This window comes from Caretta caretta, chromosome 1, assembly GCF_965140235.1.
Source record: "Caretta caretta isolate rCarCar2 chromosome 1, rCarCar1.hap1, whole genome shotgun sequence".
Lineage (NCBI taxonomy): Eukaryota > Metazoa > Chordata > Testudines > Cheloniidae > Caretta > Caretta caretta.
Genome location: NC_134206.1, coordinates 40,550,004 through 40,568,993, shown reverse-complemented (window position 1 = coordinate 40,568,993; position 18,990 = coordinate 40,550,004). Strand labels below are relative to the sequence as shown.

At 44.5% G+C, this 18,990-nt stretch overlaps 1 protein-coding gene across 10 annotated transcripts in view; it reads right to left on the bottom strand.

Moving 5' to 3' along the window:
* The window catches only part of ZMYM2 (zinc finger MYM-type containing 2), a 185,814-nt gene that overhangs the window by 53,873 nt on the left and 112,951 nt on the right, over positions 1 to 18,990 (bottom strand). For all 10 annotated transcript variants that reach the window (XM_075127291.1, XM_075127313.1, XM_048845169.2 and 7 more), the window contains one exon: positions 15,175 to 15,325. In XM_075127291.1, coding sequence (XP_074983392.1) covers positions 15,175 to 15,325 — 151 coding nt within the window. The remainder of the gene's footprint in view (positions 1 to 15,174; positions 15,326 to 18,990) is intronic.

Genomic DNA, 18,990 nt, shown 5'->3' with positions numbered 1-18,990 from the left:
GCTTTTCTAAATAGTCCCAAACCACTTCTTTCTCCACAGAGGGCTGGTCACCTCCTCCCCATCCTGTGCTGCTCAGAGCAGTAGTCTGGGAGCTGACCTTGTTCGTGAAGACAGAGGCAAAAAAAGCATTGAGTACATTAGCTTTTTCCACATCCTCTGTCACTAGGTTGCCTCCCTCATTCAGTAAGGGGCCCACACTTTCCTTGACTTCCTTCTTGTTGCCAACATACCTGAAGAAACCCTTCTTGTTACTCTTAACATCTCTTGCTAGCTGCAACTCCAATTGTGGTTTGGCCTTCCTGATTTCACTCCTGCATATCCGAGCAATATTTTTATACTCTTCCCTGGTCATTTGTCCAATCTTCCACTTCTTGTAAGCTTCTTTTTTGTGTTTAAGATCAGCAAGGATTTCACTGTTCAGCCAAGCTGGTCGCCAGCCATATTTACTGTTCTTTCTACACATCGGGATGGTTTGTCCCTGTAACCTCAATAAGGATTCTTTTAAAATACAGCCAGCTCTCCTGGACTCCTTTCCCTGTCATGTTATTCTCCCAGGGGATCCTGCCCATCAGTTCCCTGAGGGAGTCAGACTCTGCTTTTCTGAAGTCCAGGGTCCGTATTCTGCTGCTCTCCTTTCTTCCCTGTGTCAGGATCCTGAACTCGACCATCTCATGGTCACTGCTTCCCAGGTTCCCATCCACTTTTGCTTCCCCTACTAATTCTTCCCAGTTTGTGAGCAGCAGGTCAAGAAGAGCTCTGCCTCTAGTTGGTTCCTCCACCACTTGCACCAGGAAATTGTCCCCTACATTTTCCAAAAACTTCCTGGATTGTCTGTGCACCGCAGTATTGCTCTCCCAGCAGATATCAGGGTGATTGAAGTCTCCCATGAGAACCAGGGCCTGCGATCTAGTAACTTCCGTGAGATGCCGGAAGAAAGCCTCGTCCACCTCCTCTCCCTGGTCCGGTGGTCTATAGCAGACTCCCACCATGACATCACCCTTGTTGCTCACACTTCTAAACTTAATCCAGAGACTCTCAGGTTTTTCTGCAGTTTCATACTTGAGCTCTGAGCAGTCATACATACAATGCAACTCCCCCACCTTTTCTGCCCTGCCTGTCCTTTCTGAACAGTTTATATCCATCCACGATAGTACTCCATTCATGTGAGTTATCCCACTAAGTCTCTGTTATTCCAGTCACGTCATAATTCCTTGACTGTGTCAGGACTGCCAGTTCTCCCTGCCTGTTTCCCAGGCTTCTTGCCTCTCAGGGCACTTCAAAGAAAACGTACTGATGGCCAAGTTACCGTTCTGCAAATTTCCTCATTCTGTCTTCGATGTTGCCACCTATCTGATTGAGAGCACAGGAATATACACGACTGGGTCTGCTCCTCTTGCTTCAGCCTTTGCAATGCTCACCTTTTCACTGAGGTGTTTAAGCTTTTTTTTCCCTGGAATGCAAAGTGGCAATGCACTATGAGGTCACTTTAATTTCCACCAGTCATTGGTAGACTGATTTTCATGACTCCTCTACTGGTCAATTCATGCTGTTCAACTTCCCTGGAGTGCTTGGGATTTGGACAGAGGTCTGAGGACGACCTTATCCTGGTAGAAGGTTTGGGTATTCTCATTTCATGGATACTGCATATATTTCCAAATCTCTCCTAGTCGAAGAAGATTTGGAAGTAAAAGTACAGAGAGACTTATCCCAGCAGCATGAATGGGTATCTCAGTGCCTTAAAAAAATAACTAAGGCTCCAAAGAATATGAACAACAAAGATGCTGCCCTCAGGAATGTGGTATCATGTCAATAGCTAGCACAGCCAGTCAAGTTTTTTTGTTTGTTTGTTTCTTAGCTGATCAAGTGCATAATAGACAAAGTATGTTTCTTGACAGCACTTGCTTTGAAACCCACAGATTCGCAGCCTTGCAAAAATTCCAACGTGTGTTTAACTTCTGTTGACTTTGCTTAGAAGTCTTTCATAATACCAATATCTGAACTTTGTCCATATTTTCTCTTTCAATGAGTTTAATTTATTTCAGGAAGCTAGGAATGTGTCAATATCTTTGTGACTATCCAAGGGAGCATCAGTTCATCCCTCACAAACTCTCAGTTTATCGTAGCATGTTAGAATTTAGCAGATGATCCACCCACCCACTCCACATGTCAGAAGACTTGTATTGGACCAGATTACTGGAGGATGATGTGCATTGGGATTATGTCCAAGAACCATTGCCTCCATGCCCTTTGGGGCCAATCAGCATCATTACAACTTGTTCCACTGCAATCTTTTTATGGTCATTCCCAGGAAAGACGTACAGCTATACCAAAGGTGATGTTTAGAAGAGAAGAAGATCTACCACTGTCATGGGATCTCTCTGCTTGTTAAGCAAAAAAAATTTGAGTCTGTTTGGAGTCCTGACTTGACCCGTTCACCTGTACAACAATGCTGGCTCCCAATCCCGCAATGACATCACCAATGAAGATAGTCCTATCCTTGGTATACAGGACTCAAACTGATTTTATGTGGCCTCTGCCCAGCTCAACAGTTTATTATCCTTATTATGCAGCATGGACAACTTTGATCGTACGTACCATCACCTTAGTGTTGTCAACTATGACTAGCGTGTGTGCGCGGTACAGATATATCTATAATTTAAGCACAAGTTGGATTGCCCCAAGTTACAACCAGTTTATGTTCCTTTTTTGATTCTTGGTCTGCCTGTGTAATTTGGTAGTTCAGATTATCTCTAGGGGGAGGCATGCATCCATTGTTAGCATTGCTCTAATGGTACCACGGATGCGTGCCACCTCAGTAGAAATAATCTGAACTATCAGCAACAGTCTGACACTGACAAGTTAGGCTGATTTAATATTTTTTGGGTGGCTCCTCCTATTTATTGTGGGCCCATTAAGTTGGGGGCCCTCCACTTTGTACTTAAGGCTGGAATATGAGCGGCTCTGCAACTCTACAGCTTTCTCTTAGGGAAGCACACCAAGTGAAGAGATAATAGCATGCCCTGAGCCTGCCTTAGAAATCTTATTTGTACCAGCTGTGCAGCTGACAGTGTGTACGTCTATACTTCACACTCCTTACAGCAGCATGCTGAGTATATATGCTGCATGCCCCCCCTAGCAGGGGCATAGATAATACAAAAGACAGTAAAGCACTGCTTAGGCACATAAAGACGCACATGAATCCTTTGGGTACATACCCTAGATAGCTCTCTACATACCCAAGCAATTCCTCTCCTGTAGACTCTGCTATGTTTAAGAATGTAGTATCCTGCTGCCTCCCCACTGCCTGAGTCTTTCGCCACCACAGGGAAAGAAGTTGGGAGTGACTTGGATTAGATTATGGATGCTTGACCTGCAACTCTGAGGGACAACAAATTTGTCTTTTAGTGTCTTATGTTCCACTGAGTGTCCTCCCTCAAAACTCTTGATTACCCATGTGTTTGAGTTAGCCTTCCCTCATGCATGAGCAAATTTCTGACACCACCTTCCGAAGAAATGTATCTGAGTTTTGTTGTTTGGTACAGGAGACTAGTCTGTTCCCCGCTTCCCCTTGTTCCAGCAGCCCCTGCTGGGAACACAGCTGCACCTGTGTACTCTAGATGAGCAATGGTCATAAAAGGACTGCTTCTCTGAAGAAGACTACTTAAATTCCTTCTGTGATGCCTTATGGAAGGCAGGCAGCATCTTGTACATATCCATCACCTCCATGACAGCTCTGACTTTTACTTCCCCGTGCAGTTTTTTGCTTGCATATTTAGAGGCAGTTTAATTGTTACGTATGTGCATCTACTTTCCAAAATCTAAGCCAACAATGTCTCCTCACCCAATATACTGGACACCACGGACGAGAGCAAGCAGCATGAGCCCCAGAATTCATCCGCTGTAAAGGAGGCATCCAAAGATATGTTTGGAAGAACTGATTTTAATTTCTACCTGTTGGTTGAACAGTCTTCCAGTTCATGAGTCAGGCCAGTATAGCTTGAGAACAGAATGAAGTTGTAGAGGCTTGTAGTAAAGATCCTTTAGAGTCAATCATCTCTCAAGGATGGCCTCCTATCCACAATCATCCTGTCCAGGGACTCCTTGAGTAAGAATTCCCCCTCTAAGGATTCAGTTGTGTCTTGGGGTATGTCTATAATGCACATTAAGCCCGGGCTCTGACTCAGGTTTGAGCCCAAGCCCTGCTTCCATCCACATACAAATCAGTCTGACTCTGTTCCACAAGCACTCAAGACCTGGGTTGCAGGAACCTGTGAGAGGGGTGAGTCAGAGTCCATGTCCCACTAGGACTTGGGTCTAGGCCCTGTCGTTTTGCAACGTGGATGCAGTTCAAGCCGCGGACCCAAGTCAGAAGATCTAAGTAGTGCAGTATTAGCATGGCTGTGAACCTGGGTCCAGCAATTGTATACCTAGGTTTAAAAAGCAGTGTGAGCGCTCAAGTGTGGGCTTGGAAACACTGAGAACCACAAGCCCAGGTCCCACAGAACCACGTTTATAGTGCAGCGTAGACATACCCTCAATTGAACAGCAATAGCTGCATCTAACTTCACCAAAGGTACATTGACCTTTTTATTCTTTAGGAGCAAACAGGACTTCTGAAGTGATCTGATCGTTCTACTTGGGTATTCACACTGTCTTTATAATATACATGTTGGATGCTGGGATACTGGGACATTATCCAGGTACAATCTGGACTACTGAACAGCTGTGTCCCTTCAATTCTCCAATCTGGGGAACCTTTTACATTGCTTCACTGTGAGAGCAACCACCCCTGGCCTGTTCACACATAGCCTCTAGCATGTAAATTACTCCCAACTACACTGCATGAGTGCTTAGCTAGCCACTCATGAATTACATTGCAGAGTGACAAGCAAATCCCCAGTCCCAGACTTGTCCCCAGAAATGTGTGTCTTGTACTGTCCAGTTCTTTCCTTTTGGACAATACAAGCTCATAGGAAGTCCATATCATTTTCCCAAACGCTTCAATCCAAATACACTGGTTTAGACAAAACAAGTTTATTAACTACAGAAAGACAGATTTTAAATGATTACAAGTAATGAGGCATAAAAGGAGAACTGGTTACAAAGAAATAAAAGATAAAATACAAACTAATACCTACTTTAACAAGTTAAGTGAACAAAGCAAAAGGGTCGGTCTCTCTCACCACATGTTCTCTTGTAGTCTTACGGGCTGGATCTTTCATGAATTCCTCCCCAGTCCAATGATGCTTCCTTTGTCTTTCGAGTGTTGTAGGTGCCATGAGTAGAGATGAAAGGAGAGATAATTTGTAGCTTGTGGCGGGTCTGCCATGAGTAATCACAGCTCACTGACTTTTCTGGATGATGTTATGGCGAGTAGGAACGTAACTTTCAGTGAAAGATGGGACACAGAACATCAGGCTAAAGGTTTGAAGGGAGGTCTGGTGAGAGAGCAAAGAACAAAAATGAGGTCCCACTGGGATGAGAGTTTCACCAACAGTGGGAAGGATCGAAAAAGCCCCTTCGAAAATCTAGCTGTTGCAGGATGAGAAAAGATAGCGTAGTTGTCAACAGGAGAATGAACTCTGACTGCTACCAAATGAACCCAGAGGGAACCTAAAGAAAGACCAAAAGTTTTAAAGATAAGTAGATATGCCAGAATATAAGGGGTCCCAGCAGATTCTGGAGATACCAGTTATCGGTGACCCCAACAGGAAAAACGTTTCCATTTATCTGAACATCTGCTGGTAGAATCTTTCCTACTTTGATTGAGAATAGATTGCACCACTCTGGAACATGAACACACTACAACCGATGCCCATCCAAGCACCAAGCCCTGAGTTGCAACAGTTCCGGGTTAGGGTGCCTGAAGATGTCTTTGTGTTATGTCAGAAGGTCCAGAAATGTACAGATTCTTATGGGTGGACAAGATGAGAGTTTCGGTATATCCGTGAACCAGAACTATTTTGGCAAGTTGGATGCAATAAGGAAGACTCAAGCTCTGTCATGACAAATTTTCCATAGAATCTATGGTAGTAATGGGATTGGAGGTAACACATATCTGAGGTGATCCCTCTATGGTAGCAGAAGGGCAACTCCCTTTGAGCCCTTGCCTAGAGCAACTCTGGAGCAGTACAGAGAGAGCTTCCTAGTCATCTGAGAGGTGAAAAGTTCCCACAGTGGCATTCCGCACTGGTGAAGACCTCATCAGGAACCGAATCATGAATCTCCCATTTCTGGTCCACAGAAAAATGGCAAATATGCTTCTGAAAGGATTATTTGATGGCTGGTGGACCAAAGATTAAATGACTCCACACAAGGAGGGAGGGGGATCTCGTTCCCCTCTGATTGTTTGTGTAGAAGACAGTTGTCACATTGTCCAACATTATTTGGATATGCTGGGATCAGATGAATGGGAAAGAAGGAATTGCAGGCCCAACACACAGCTCTCAGTTCTAGTAAATTGACATGCATCTTGGACTACCTAGGGGTATGATCATCTATATGAACTCCCCAACCTGAGAGGGAGGCATCAGTAACAATGGTTGTCTTCGGTGTCCATGTGAGGAAAGGGATCCCCACTCAAACTTTCTTCGACTTTATCCACTGGACAAAAGCGTCTGGAACCTTAAACAGAGCCGTCATTTTGGCATTAACGTTACCTCGCTATGGTGAGTACACAGACAGAAACCAGGTTTTCAGACAACAAAGATGAAGACTGAAAAATGGTTTCACATGTGTGCATGAGGCCACAAGGCCAAGGAGGGACAGGCATGTTCTGACTTATGTCCAGGGCCTGAAGGTGACCTGGTTTATGAGAGCACCCAGGGAATGGAATCTCTCAATAGATAGAAAGGCTCTTGTTGCGGTACAATCCAAGGTCATTTCTATGGATGTTTGCGGTGCTAGTAGGGGTCAACGTGGACTTCTCATAGCTGACACGAACTTCTAGAGAAGGACATAGGTGGAACAGGAATCAGGCTGACAACCAGACTTCCTCATATGATCTGCTCATTAGGAGCCAGTCATACAGGTATGGGAAGATAGTGAACTCATTCCTTCTCATCCAAGCTGCCACCACTGAAAAAAAATTTGTAAAGACTCTGCACGCTGTAGCTAATACAAATGGAAGAACCCAGAATTGGTAATGGTCTTGACCAAAGGGGAACAAGAGGAACCTTCAGTGGGATGGGCAAATGTCTATGTGAAAGTATGCCAAGATAAGACGGGTTTAATTGGACTAACTTCTACTGGTGAAAGAGAACAGCCTTCAAGCTGCACAAAGTATGCATCTTTCATGTCAAAAGCCACCAACCATGTGCCCTCTTCCAGGCAGTGAATTATTGATGCCAATGTGATCATGCAGAATTTTAATTTTCGGATGTATATATTTAGTCAGTGTAGGCTTAGAATGGGCCTGCATCTCCTATTATTTCCGAGAACTAAGAAGTATGGGGAGTAGAATCCTTCACCCTGATGTTGAGGTGGAACTTCTTCTTTCTCCACTGGGGAGCCATAGGAGTCCACTTCTTGAAAGAGAATTTCCTCATAAGACTGGTTCCTGAAAAGGAACTAGGAAGGGGGTTTGTGGGTAGGAGTTGACAGAAACACAATCAGATAGCCACAATGAATCATTTCCAGTACTCATCTGTTGGTTGCTAGGATCCTCCACGTGCAGGCAAATTTGGTAAGGCAGCCATCAAAAAACTGAGAGGGGAGGATGATGTGGCATCAATAAAAAGACACGGTCTCAGCAGTCTCGTCAAAATAAATTCTTTGTTTGAGGGTTAGAATGAGGTACGGCAGTGGATGTCACAGGACTTGTGTGTCTGGGCCTGTGCATGCTCTGTCACTTATGTGGTGATTCCTGAGGGCGCTGGTAGTAAAAAAGTTGAGGGGGTTGTCTCACTCTGTATCCTTGCAATGCTGTCTCATAGAGGCAAGGGTATAAATGCCCAGAGAGTGAAAAGTTTTTTCTTGAGTCCTTGAGGGAGTGGAGAGGTTCATCCGTCTTCTCTTGGAACAAATTAACTGCATCTAAAGGCCGATCCTGAATGGTGCTCTGTACCTCCCCTGGGAAATCTGAGGATTGTAACCAGGAAGGTCAGCCATCCCTCTGACCACAACTTCTGCAGCAGATACTGCAGCTTGGAGGGAAGTCTTGACCACCAAATTTGCCTTCATCAATTAAGGAGTGGAAGTGGGCTCTAACTTCCTAAAGCAGCTTGTCTTTAAAATCTAAAAACTTCACATAATTGTTAAAAATCATATTTAGCTAGATGAGCCTTGAAATTCAAAATCCTGAACTGGAGAGAGATGGAGGAAGAGATCTTTCTTCCCAGGAGATTCAGCCATTTGGCACCCTTTTTTGAGGGAACCATTTTTGGGCGTTGCAGCCTGGATCTCTCAGTGGCTGCTTGTACCACCAAGGAGTTAGACAGTGGGTACAAGAACAGAAACTCTCTCCCCTTGGATGGAACAAAATAGTGCTTCTCGGCCCTCTTTAGGGTGGGAGCACAAGAAGCAGGAGCGTGCCACATCATTTTTGCTGGATCCACGATGACCTCATTGATCAGGCGGGCACTCGACTGGGGCCTAAGTACTGTAAAATGCCTCACAATCTATTCTGGAGCTCCTGAACTTCAAGTTGTATCTGCAGCTTGGACACCACCCTGTGCAGGAGGAGTTCCTGATATTGCCTGAATTCATCAGCCAGAGACCATGAAGATGGGGTAACTGCCTCATCAGGGGAGGATGATGAAATTGCTCCCAGAACCACTAGGTCCGGATCACCTTTGTCCTCCGAATACTCCAACTGGACTGCTTAGGGTTGGCCAGTAGATTGTAATTGAAGTTCATGTACCAATCCGGGATGCCCCACTAGTACCAGTATGAGGGATTAAATGGCACAAGAAACAGGAGGACGAAACAGCAAGATTTTTTTGGTTTGGTTTAAAGATTTTAGATTAAACGGGTTCTACTACAAAATGAAATCTGAATCCTACTGTTTGCTCTACTTGGAGGAAGAGAATTCTAGGCAGGGTTTGCAAGATTAGGGTTAAATCTGATCACTGGATCAAAGGACCAATATGCCTCTAAATCCCAATGATCTAGTCTATGTCTCACAACCATATAGAAGCGCTGTAGCATGACTCCTGACAGACATTTAGTTTAGTAAAAAGAAAAGGAGTACTTGTGGCACCTTAGAGACTAACCAATTTATTTGAGCATAAGCTTTCGTGAGCTACAACTCACTTCATCGGATGCATACTGTGGAAAGTGTAGAAGATCTTTTTATATACACACAAAGCATAAAAAGATCTTCTACACTTTCCACAGTATGCATCCGATGAAGTGAGCTGTAGCTCACGAAAGCTTATGCTCAAATAAATTGGTTAGTCTCTAAGGCGCCACAAGTACTCCTTTTCTTTTTGCGAATACAGACTAACACGGCTGTTACTCTAAAACCTGTCATTTAGTTTATAGTGTTTATTTTGATACCCTATTGTTCCATAGGTGGTGTGACATCATTCCAAATGCAGAGCTGCCCTTGGCTATCCAATGGGTAATCTCATCAATTTTGGCATTCTGTGACTCCCTAGGTAGCAAAACTTCTTCATAGACTTGAGAGGAGCATTGCAGTTTTTAATTGGGTAGACATGTCCATTCCCCAGCATAGGCTGGTGCTATACTTCAGTTTTCTTTAGGCTGATTGTGAAACTAAAATGACTAATTGCACAAGTGAAGTGATCAGTTATAAACTGAACATCCTCAAGCAAGCAACCAGTGGACAGATTCTGGGTCGCCTCCCCGGGGCAGTGCCATCCCCCACTGAATGATAATGAATACCTATCAAGACAGCAAACTATAGCTTGAAAGGGACTTTCATAATCTATTTATGTGTAAAAATGATTTCCTGGTGACTTCTTTTTTCTTTGCAGGGCTGTTGTAACCCAGGTTGGTCCCAGGAGATGAGAGAGATAAGGTAGGTGAGTAATACCTTTTACTGGATTAACTTCTGTTCATGGAAGAGGTACGAGCTTTCGAGCTTCATAGGGAAGAAAAGGAAGAACTCTCTGAAGTTCAGTGGCTTATACCTTCTGCCAATAGAAGTTGGTCCAGTCAAAGATATTACCTCACCTACCTTCTTTCAGAAGGCTGAACAACAGAGTGGATTGCTTCTTTTTGCTAACCAGAAGGATACACTATATTCTATATACATTTAAACAATTATGCATCTTAACTTACATTTATTCAGTTCTTAATTTTTATATATTTCTTATGTTAGATAATGGTGATTTATGCATTTAGCATTCACTAACTGATTATTAATTTTTTACTTATGATTTGTGTCAAGCTTTATTTGGATGGAAATTCAAATTCAACTAAAAATGCACAAAAACAGCATTTAAATTTTTTTAAATGATTATTAAATAAAACTACAATACCTTAAATGTGTGAGATACATAAGAAAAAAAAGTTTATCAAAACACGTTTTGCAAAACAGGCTGCACTGCGGGGACAGGACGACGGTGAAGAAATTTGGCAGCATGTGACCTCCAGAAGAAGAAAGGGGAGCGTCCATGTACCAGCAACGCAGATACGGGTAAGTAACCATTTTCATGTTCTCTCCACAGGTACCAATGCGAAGAGTGGACTAGATGATACATTGAGGGAAGGGAACAAAAGGAGACTCCGCCGATTGGAAGGCATGAGATGCACTGTCCTAGGGATGGGGGTTCCATGACCACTGCTCCCAAGAGGAGGAGGCGGGTGGTGGTGGTCGGGGACTCTCTCCTCACGGGGACTGAGTCATGTATCTGCCGCCCCGACCGGGAAAACCGAGAAGTCTGCTGCTTGCCAGGAGCAAGGATTCACGATGTGACGGAGAGACTGCCGAGACTCATCAAGCCCTCAGATCGCTACCCCTTCCTGCTTCTCCACGTGGGCACCAATGATACTGTCAAGAATGACCTTGAGCAGATCATTGCAGACTACGTGGCTCTGGGAAGAAGGATAAAGGAGTTTGACGTGCAAGTGGTGTTCTCGTCCATCCTCCCCGTGGAAGGAAAAGGCCTGGGATGAGACCGTTGAATCGTGGAAGTCAATGAATGGCTACTCAGGTTTGGGCTTTGATCATGGGATGGTGTTCCAAGAAGGAGGAGTGCTAGGCAGAGACAGGCTCCACCTAATGAAGAGAGGGAAGAGCATCTTCGCAAGCAGGCTGGCTAACCTAGTGAGGAGGAATTTAAACTAAGTTCAACGGGGGAAGGAGACCAAAGCCCTGAGGTAAGTGGGGAAGTGGGATACTGGGAGGAAGCACGAGCAGGAGCATATGAGGGGGAGGGCGCCTGCCTTAAACTGAGAAAGAGGGACGATCAGCGAGTTATCTCAAGTGCCTATACACAAATGCAAGAAGCCTGGGAAACAAGCAGGGAGAACTGGCAGTCCTGGCACAGTCAAGGAATTATGACGTGACTGGAATAACAGAGACTTAATGGGATAACTCACATGAATGGAGTACTATCGTGGATGGATATAAACTGTTCAGAAAGGACAGGCAGGGCAGAAAAGGTGGGGGAGTTGCATTGTATGTATGACTGCTCAGAGCTCAAGTATGAAACTGCAGAAAAACCTGAGAGTCTCTGGATTAAGTTTAGAAGTGTGAGCAACAAGGGTGATGTCATGGTGGGAGTCTGCTATAGACCACCGGACCAGGGAGAGGAGGTGGACGAGGCTTTCTTCCGGCATCTCACGGAAGTTACTAGATCGCAGGCCCTGGTTCTCATGGGAGACTTCAATCACCCTGATATCTGCTGGGAGAGCAATACTGCGGTGCACAGACAATCCAGGAAGTTTTTGGAAAATGTAGGGGACAATTTCCTGGTACAAGTGGTGGAGGAACCAACTAGAGGCAGAGCTCTTCTTGACCTGCTGCTCACAAACTGGGAAGAATTAGTAGGGGAAGCAAAAGTGGATGGGAACCTGGGAAGCAGTGACCATGAGATGGTCGAGTTCAGGATCCTGACACAGGGAAGAAAGGAGAGCAGCAGAATACGGACCCTGGACTTCAGAAAAGCAGAGTCTGACTCCCTCAGGGAACTGATGGGCAGGATCCCCTGGGAGAATAACATGACAGGGAAAGGAGTCCAGGAGAGCTGGCTGTATTTTAAAAGAATCCTTATTGAGGTTACAGGGACAAACCATCCCGATGTGTAGAAAGAACAGTAAATATGGCTGGCGACCAGCTTGGCTGAACAGTGAAATCCTTGCTGATCTTAAACACAAAAAAGAAGCTTACAAGAAGTGGAAGATTGGACAAATGACCAGGGAAGAGTATAAAAATATTGCTCGGATATGCAGGAGTGAAATCAGGAAGGCCAAACCACAATTGGAGTTGCAGCTAGCAAGAGATGTTAAGAGTAACAAGAAGGGTTTCTTCAGGTATGTTGGCAACAAGAAGGAAGTCAAGGAAAGTGTGGGCCCCTTACTGAATGAGGGAGGCAACCTAGTGACAGAGGATGTGGAAAAAGCTAATGTACTCAATGCTTTTTTTGCCTCTGTCTTCACGAACAAGGTCAGCTCCCAGACTACTGCTCTGAGCAGCACAGCATGGGGAGGAGGTGACCAGCCCTCTGTGGAGAAAGAAGTGGTTTGGGACTATTTAGAAAAGCTGGACGAGCACAAGTCCATGGGCCCGCATGCGTTGCATCCGAGAGTGCTAAAGGAGTTGGCGGATGTGATTGCAGAGCCATTGGTCATTATCTCTGAAAACTCATGGCAATCGGGGGAAGTCCCGGACGACTGGAAAAAGGCTAATGTAGTGCCCATCTTTAAAAAATGGAAGAAGGAGGATCCTGGGAACTACGGGCCAGTCAGCCTCACCTCAGTCCCTGGAAAAATCATGGAGCACGTCCTCAAGGAATCAATTCTGAAGCACTTAGAGGAGAGGAAAGTGATGAGGAACAGTCAGCATGGATTCACCAAGGGCAAGTCATGCCTGACTAACCTAATTGCATTCTATGACGAGATAACTGGCTCTGTGGATGAGAGGAAAGCAGTGGACGTGTTGTTCCTTGACTTTAGCAAAGCTTTTGATACAGTCTCCCACAGTATTCTTGCCAGCAAGTTAAAGAAGTATGAGCTGGATGAATGGACTAGAAGGTGGATAGAAAATTGGCTAGATCGTCGGGCTCAATGGGTAGTGATCAATGGCTCCATGTCTAGTTAGCAGCCAGTATCAAGTGGAGTGCCCCAAGGGTCAGTCCTCAGGCCGGTTTTGTTCAATATCTTCATAAATGATCTGTAGGATGGTGTGGATTGCACCCTCAGCAAGTTTGCAGATGACACTAAACTGGGAGGAGAGGAAGATACGTTGGAGGGTAGGGATAGGATACAGAAGGACCTAGACAAATTAGAGGATTGGGCCAAAAGAAATTTGATGAGGTTCAACAAGGACAAGTGCAGAGTCCTGCACTTAGGACGGAAGAATCCCATGTACTGCTACAGACTAGGGACCAAATGGCTAGGCAGCAGTTCTGCAGAAAAGGACCTAGGGGTTACAGTGGACAAGAAGCTAGATATCAGTCAACAGTGTGCCCTTGTTGCCAAGAAAGCCAATGGCATTTTGGGATGTATAAGTACGGGCATTGCCAGCAGATCGAGGGACGAGATCATTCTCCTCTATTCGACATTGGTGAGGCCTCATCCGGAGTACTGTGTCCAGTTTTGGGCCCCACACTACAAGAAGGATGTGGAAAAATTGGAAGACATCCAGCGGAGGGCAACATAAATGATTAGGGGATTGGAACACATGAGTTACGAGAAGAGGCTGAGGGAACTGGGATTGTTTAGTCTGTGGAAGAGAAGAATGAGGGGGGATTTGATAGCTGCTTTCAACCACCTAAAAGGGGGTTTCCAAAGACGATGGATCTAGACTGTTCTCAGTGGTAGCTGATGACAGAACAAGGAGCACTGGTTTCAAGTTGCAGTGGGGGAGGTGTAGGTTGGATATTAGGAAAAACTTTTTCACTAGGAGGGTAGTGAAACACTGGAATGCGTTACCTAGGGAGGTGGTAGAATCTCCTTCCTTAGAAGTTTTTAAGGTCAGGCTTCACAAAGCCCTGGCTGGGATGATTTAGTTGGGGATTGGTCCTGCTTTGAGCAGGGGGTTGGACTAGATGATCTCCTGAGGTCCCTTCCAACCCTGATATTCTATGATTCTAAACCAAATGACTTATTAAATAAAGAAAGTATTCTCTATAGTTAGCAAACTGAACTGACTGTTTCTGGCCACCATGTCCATGAAGATTTTATAACGAGTAGATCTCATCCTCTCACAGCTATATTTTTTTCATAGACTGGAAGATGAAAACAAGATTTCCTGCTTTTTCAACACCCAATTGGTTTCTCAACTATGAATAAATGAGTCATCAAATTGAATTAGTTGAATAAACTGAAAGGAAGAAAATACTCTTTGCATCTGCAAAAGAGAACACTGCTGTCAAAAGCAAGTTCAGCACTTCAACAAATTCTGGTTCCAGGTGCATAGCCAGCGACTTCCATCAGTTCAGTGGTTTCACTTTCTTTAAAATTTAACAGCAAACATCTATTGCTTATATTTTTTTTGTACTTAATTAACACAATGTTAATGGATCACAATAATTTTAGGCCTAACATGGATTGTCAATTTCACATTTTGTTTTAAATAAATTTATTTTTTAAAAATAAACTTGTATTTAAATAAAAAAGACCGATTTATTTATTTTTAAATTATCAAATTTTATCCACCCTGCTAAACAGAAAGTTGGTTCAGCCCCTGTGTATGGGTGTAGGCACAGCCACCCAGGTCTCAAAAAGCAACCTTTCTTGATGGAGAAGGGTGCAGAGCACTGAACGGCTTTTAGAAAAAGTGTCTTTGCCCAGTTTTCTTCAACCTGAAATGAGTATTGCAGAAACTCAACAGAATGGAATGCATGGGAGTGTCTGAGGGCTTCAAGAGACCCACTCACCAGGAAGGGGGGGGGGACCCTGTTCCAGCTCAAATACTACTGAATAAGTTAGTATTTTATACATATTTTAATGTGAAAACTATCATCATCATAAAGCAAAGGTAAACAGACTACAGTAAAAATACAATAAATGAGATCAATACCATAAAAAAGAAAAAAAACATACCTTCACTACAGAATGGTCTTTTGATACCGGAGAAATTCACCATTTCGTGCAGAGTTTTCTCCTCTTGGCAGTATTCACAGTATGTAACTATGCAGTGCAGTTTCTTATAATCATCAGAACAAGTTCTGCTGCAGAACTGGAATACTTTGTTCTAAACACAAAATAAAGTATAAAAAAGTATTAAGATTGGTATAGATCAACTTTTAAACAAGAATCTGCTTTTAATACACAAATGCTTAAAAAATATGGCATGAGCAAAGGTGCAAGTATATACAAGGTAGTGTGACCTCTACCACTAAAGATAACCGCTTTTGATTAAACTGACACTCAATGCTACAGAAGTTATTTGTCATTAAGTATTTCACATGGAGAAAGTGACAACTGAGAAAGAATACACATTGGTGGATCTTAAAAAACAGTGCATTTCCTTTTGCTATTTTCCTCTTTTTCAATTTACAGACAAATTTCAAGATAGTCTAAGATCAGCTATAATCTCTAAAGCAGAGTAGTTGAATAGGAGATGAAGAGAACTGTGACCTACCTGTACTATAATTATTGTTCTTTGAGATGTGGATACAGACGTGAGGTCCACTCATATGTGTGCAGCCAGTGCACCGAAGCAATTTGCTTAGAAGTACCCATCGGGGCCACACACATGCCCTCTGTCCCCCTCATAACCCACCCAAGGCTATTTAAGGTTGGCACCACTCTGACCCCACTCAGTTCCTTTGCACTGGAATCCAAGACTGGAGACTTCAGTATAGAGAGGACAACGGGTGGATCATGGAATACACGTCTGCACCCATATCTTAAAGAACAACAGTTACAGAACAGGTAGATAACCACTTTTTCTTTGAGTGGCTGCAGACATGTATTCCATCAAGATGATTCACAAGCAGTAATGGAAGGAGATGGAGCTCGGAATCTTCTTAATAGCAACTACAGAACTGCCCTTCCAAAGTTTGCGTCTGATCAAGGTTCAGTTTTAACAGTGTAGTCTTTGGTAAAAAGATGTATGGAAGACAAGCTAGCACCCCAACAAATATCCAATATGAAGTTACTGTAACTGGAGGTCTTCAAGATGTGTGGTCCCTATCTGTATCCCACACGTTGGTACACGTGTACACCATATGCCTGAGTCCAGAAGTTTTTCCAAGCAATCTCCCCTTGTGCTCCTGATGAAGGGTATAAGGGGCAGTGCGAAGTGACGCCGCTCCAGTTCCTCCTTTTACTGCAATATAATCAAGTCTGAAGTAGAGGGGAAGGAGGGCAGGCAGTTGAATATAGAAAGGGGCCACATATTTCAATAAACCTCCAGTTACTCTTAAGTAACCACCTCTTCTTCTTCGAGTGCTGGTCCCTATGGGTATTCCACACATGGGTGACTTGCAAGCAGTGATCAGAGTGGAGGAGGGTGCGCAGATGCTGGTAAGAAGAAAAGGAGTACTTGTGGCATCTTAGAGACTAACAAATTTATTTGAGCATAAGCTTTCATGAGCTACAGCTCACTTCATCGGATGCATGTAGTGGAAAATACAGTGGGGAGATTTTATATACACAGAGAACATGAAACAATGGGTGTTACCATACAGACTGTAACAAGAGTGATCACTTAAGGTGAGCTATTACCAGCAGGAGAGCGTGGGGGAACACACCTTTTGTAGTGATAATCAAGGTGGGCCATTTCTAGCAGTTGACAAGAACATCTGAGGAACAGTGGGGGGGGGGGGGGTGAGAGAGAGAAATAAACATGGGGAAATAGTTTTACTTTGTGTAATGACCCATCCACTCCCAGTCTCTATTCAAGCCTAAGTTAATTGTATCCAGTTTGCAAATTAATTCCAATTCAGCAGTCGGTCTCTCATTGGAGTCTGTTTTTGAAGTCTTTTTGTGGAAGAATTGCCACTTTTAGGTCTGTAATCGAGCGACCAAAGAGATTGATGCTTCTCCGACTGGTTTTTGAATGTTATAATTCTTGATGTCTGATTTGTGTCCATTTATTCTTTTACATAGAGACTGTCCAGTTTGACCAATGTACATGGCAGAGGGGCATTGCTGGCACATATCCCATTGGTAGATGTGCAGGTGAACGAGCCTCTGATAGTGTGCCTGATGTGATTAGGCCCTATGATGGTGTCCCCTGAATAAATATGTGGACACAGTTGGCAATGGGCTTTGTTGCAAGGATAGGGTCCTGGGTTAGTGTTTTTGTTGTGTGGTGTGTAGTTGCTGGTGAGTATTTGCTTCAGGTTGGGGGGCTGTCTGTAAGCAAGGACTAGGCTGTCTCCCAAGATCTGTGAGAGTGATGGTTCGTCCTTCAGGATAGGTTGTAGATCCTTGACGATGCATTGGAGAGGTTTTAGTTGGGGGCTGAAGGTGATGACATTCTGTTATTTTCTTTGTTGGGCCTGTCCTGTAGACGGTAACTTCTGGGTAACTCTTCTGGCTCTGTCAATCCGTTTCTTCACTTCAGCAGGTGGGTATTGTAGTTGTAAGAACGCTTGATAGAGATCTTGTTGTGTTTATCTCTGTCTGAAGGGTGGCCCTGGGAGAATTGACAGGGTGAGGTTGAAGTCCCACTGAAGCCTGGACTTGATGATGGGTGGGAAGTTTCTGATCAAGCCTTTCATAAAGAGTACCGTCATCAGATGCATGAAGATAGAGCACCTTCTTTCCCCTGGTGTAGGGATGCTAACTATTGTTAGGTGTACACAAAGTGAACTAAGGGACAAACCTCGTGCTTTTAGGGCGAGGAAATAGGCAAGGATAATCAGAATGTCTACCGTGATGAGGGAATGGTGGTGGCGGCACACGCAAGAGAAAAAGGTGCATCATTTAGCTTGGTAGTATGTTCTTGAAGACTCTTTCCTGCTCTGGTTAAGGAGTACCTGGACTGAGGCAGAGTCTGAGCTTACTATGTCCAACACCCATCCAAGCACCAAGCCGTGAGGTGGAGTGAGCTTGGGATGGGAAACCTGAGCCTCCCATGGTCTTGTGTCAGGAGAACCTGAAATGGGCTGATCCTGATGGGCGGGTGTGTGGACAGAACTGTCTTGGCCAATAGGGCATTAGGAGGAGGATGGTGGCTGCGTCTTGGCAAATCTTCCAGAGAACGTGTGGTCCGAGAGGAATGGGAGAAAAGGCATATCAGAGTCTACCCATCCAGGGAAGCAGGAGAGCATCGCCCTATGAGTCACTGCCTATGGCCACACTGGAGCACTATTTGGGCATCTTTCTGTTCATCTGGGACGCAAACAGGTCCCATAGGGGAGTACTCCACTGCGCAAAGATGTTGGTCAGACCTGTGTAATGTATTTCCCATTCATGATCTATGTAGAGACTTCTGCTTAGTCTGTCTGCTAGGGAGTTCTGAGCAGCTGGGAGGTATCCGGGCTGTATGGTAACCTGATTCCTGACACACCAGTGGCACAGTATGACTACCTCAAAGCAGGAGGGGGACAAGATCTCGCTCCTCCCTGTTAGTTTATATATACCATCATGGTGATATTGTCCGATAGGACTTGTAAGCAGAGGAAACGTTTGAGGGGAAAGAATGCCTTGCAGGCTAGGTGGACTGTTCCGAGTTCCAGCAAGTTTCCATGCAGCCTAGTTTCCCATGATGTCCACATCCCCTCGGCTGCATGGCACTCCAGGTGAGTATCCCATCCTGTAAGGGAGGCCCTTGGTATGGAAGAGCTGAAAGGGATCCCCACCATGACCTTGGCTGGGTTGGACCACCAACCAAGAAAGGCAAGAACTTCTGAGGGAACAGTGACTCAGGAGTCAATGTGGTCCCTGGTTGCCTGGTAGGTTGAG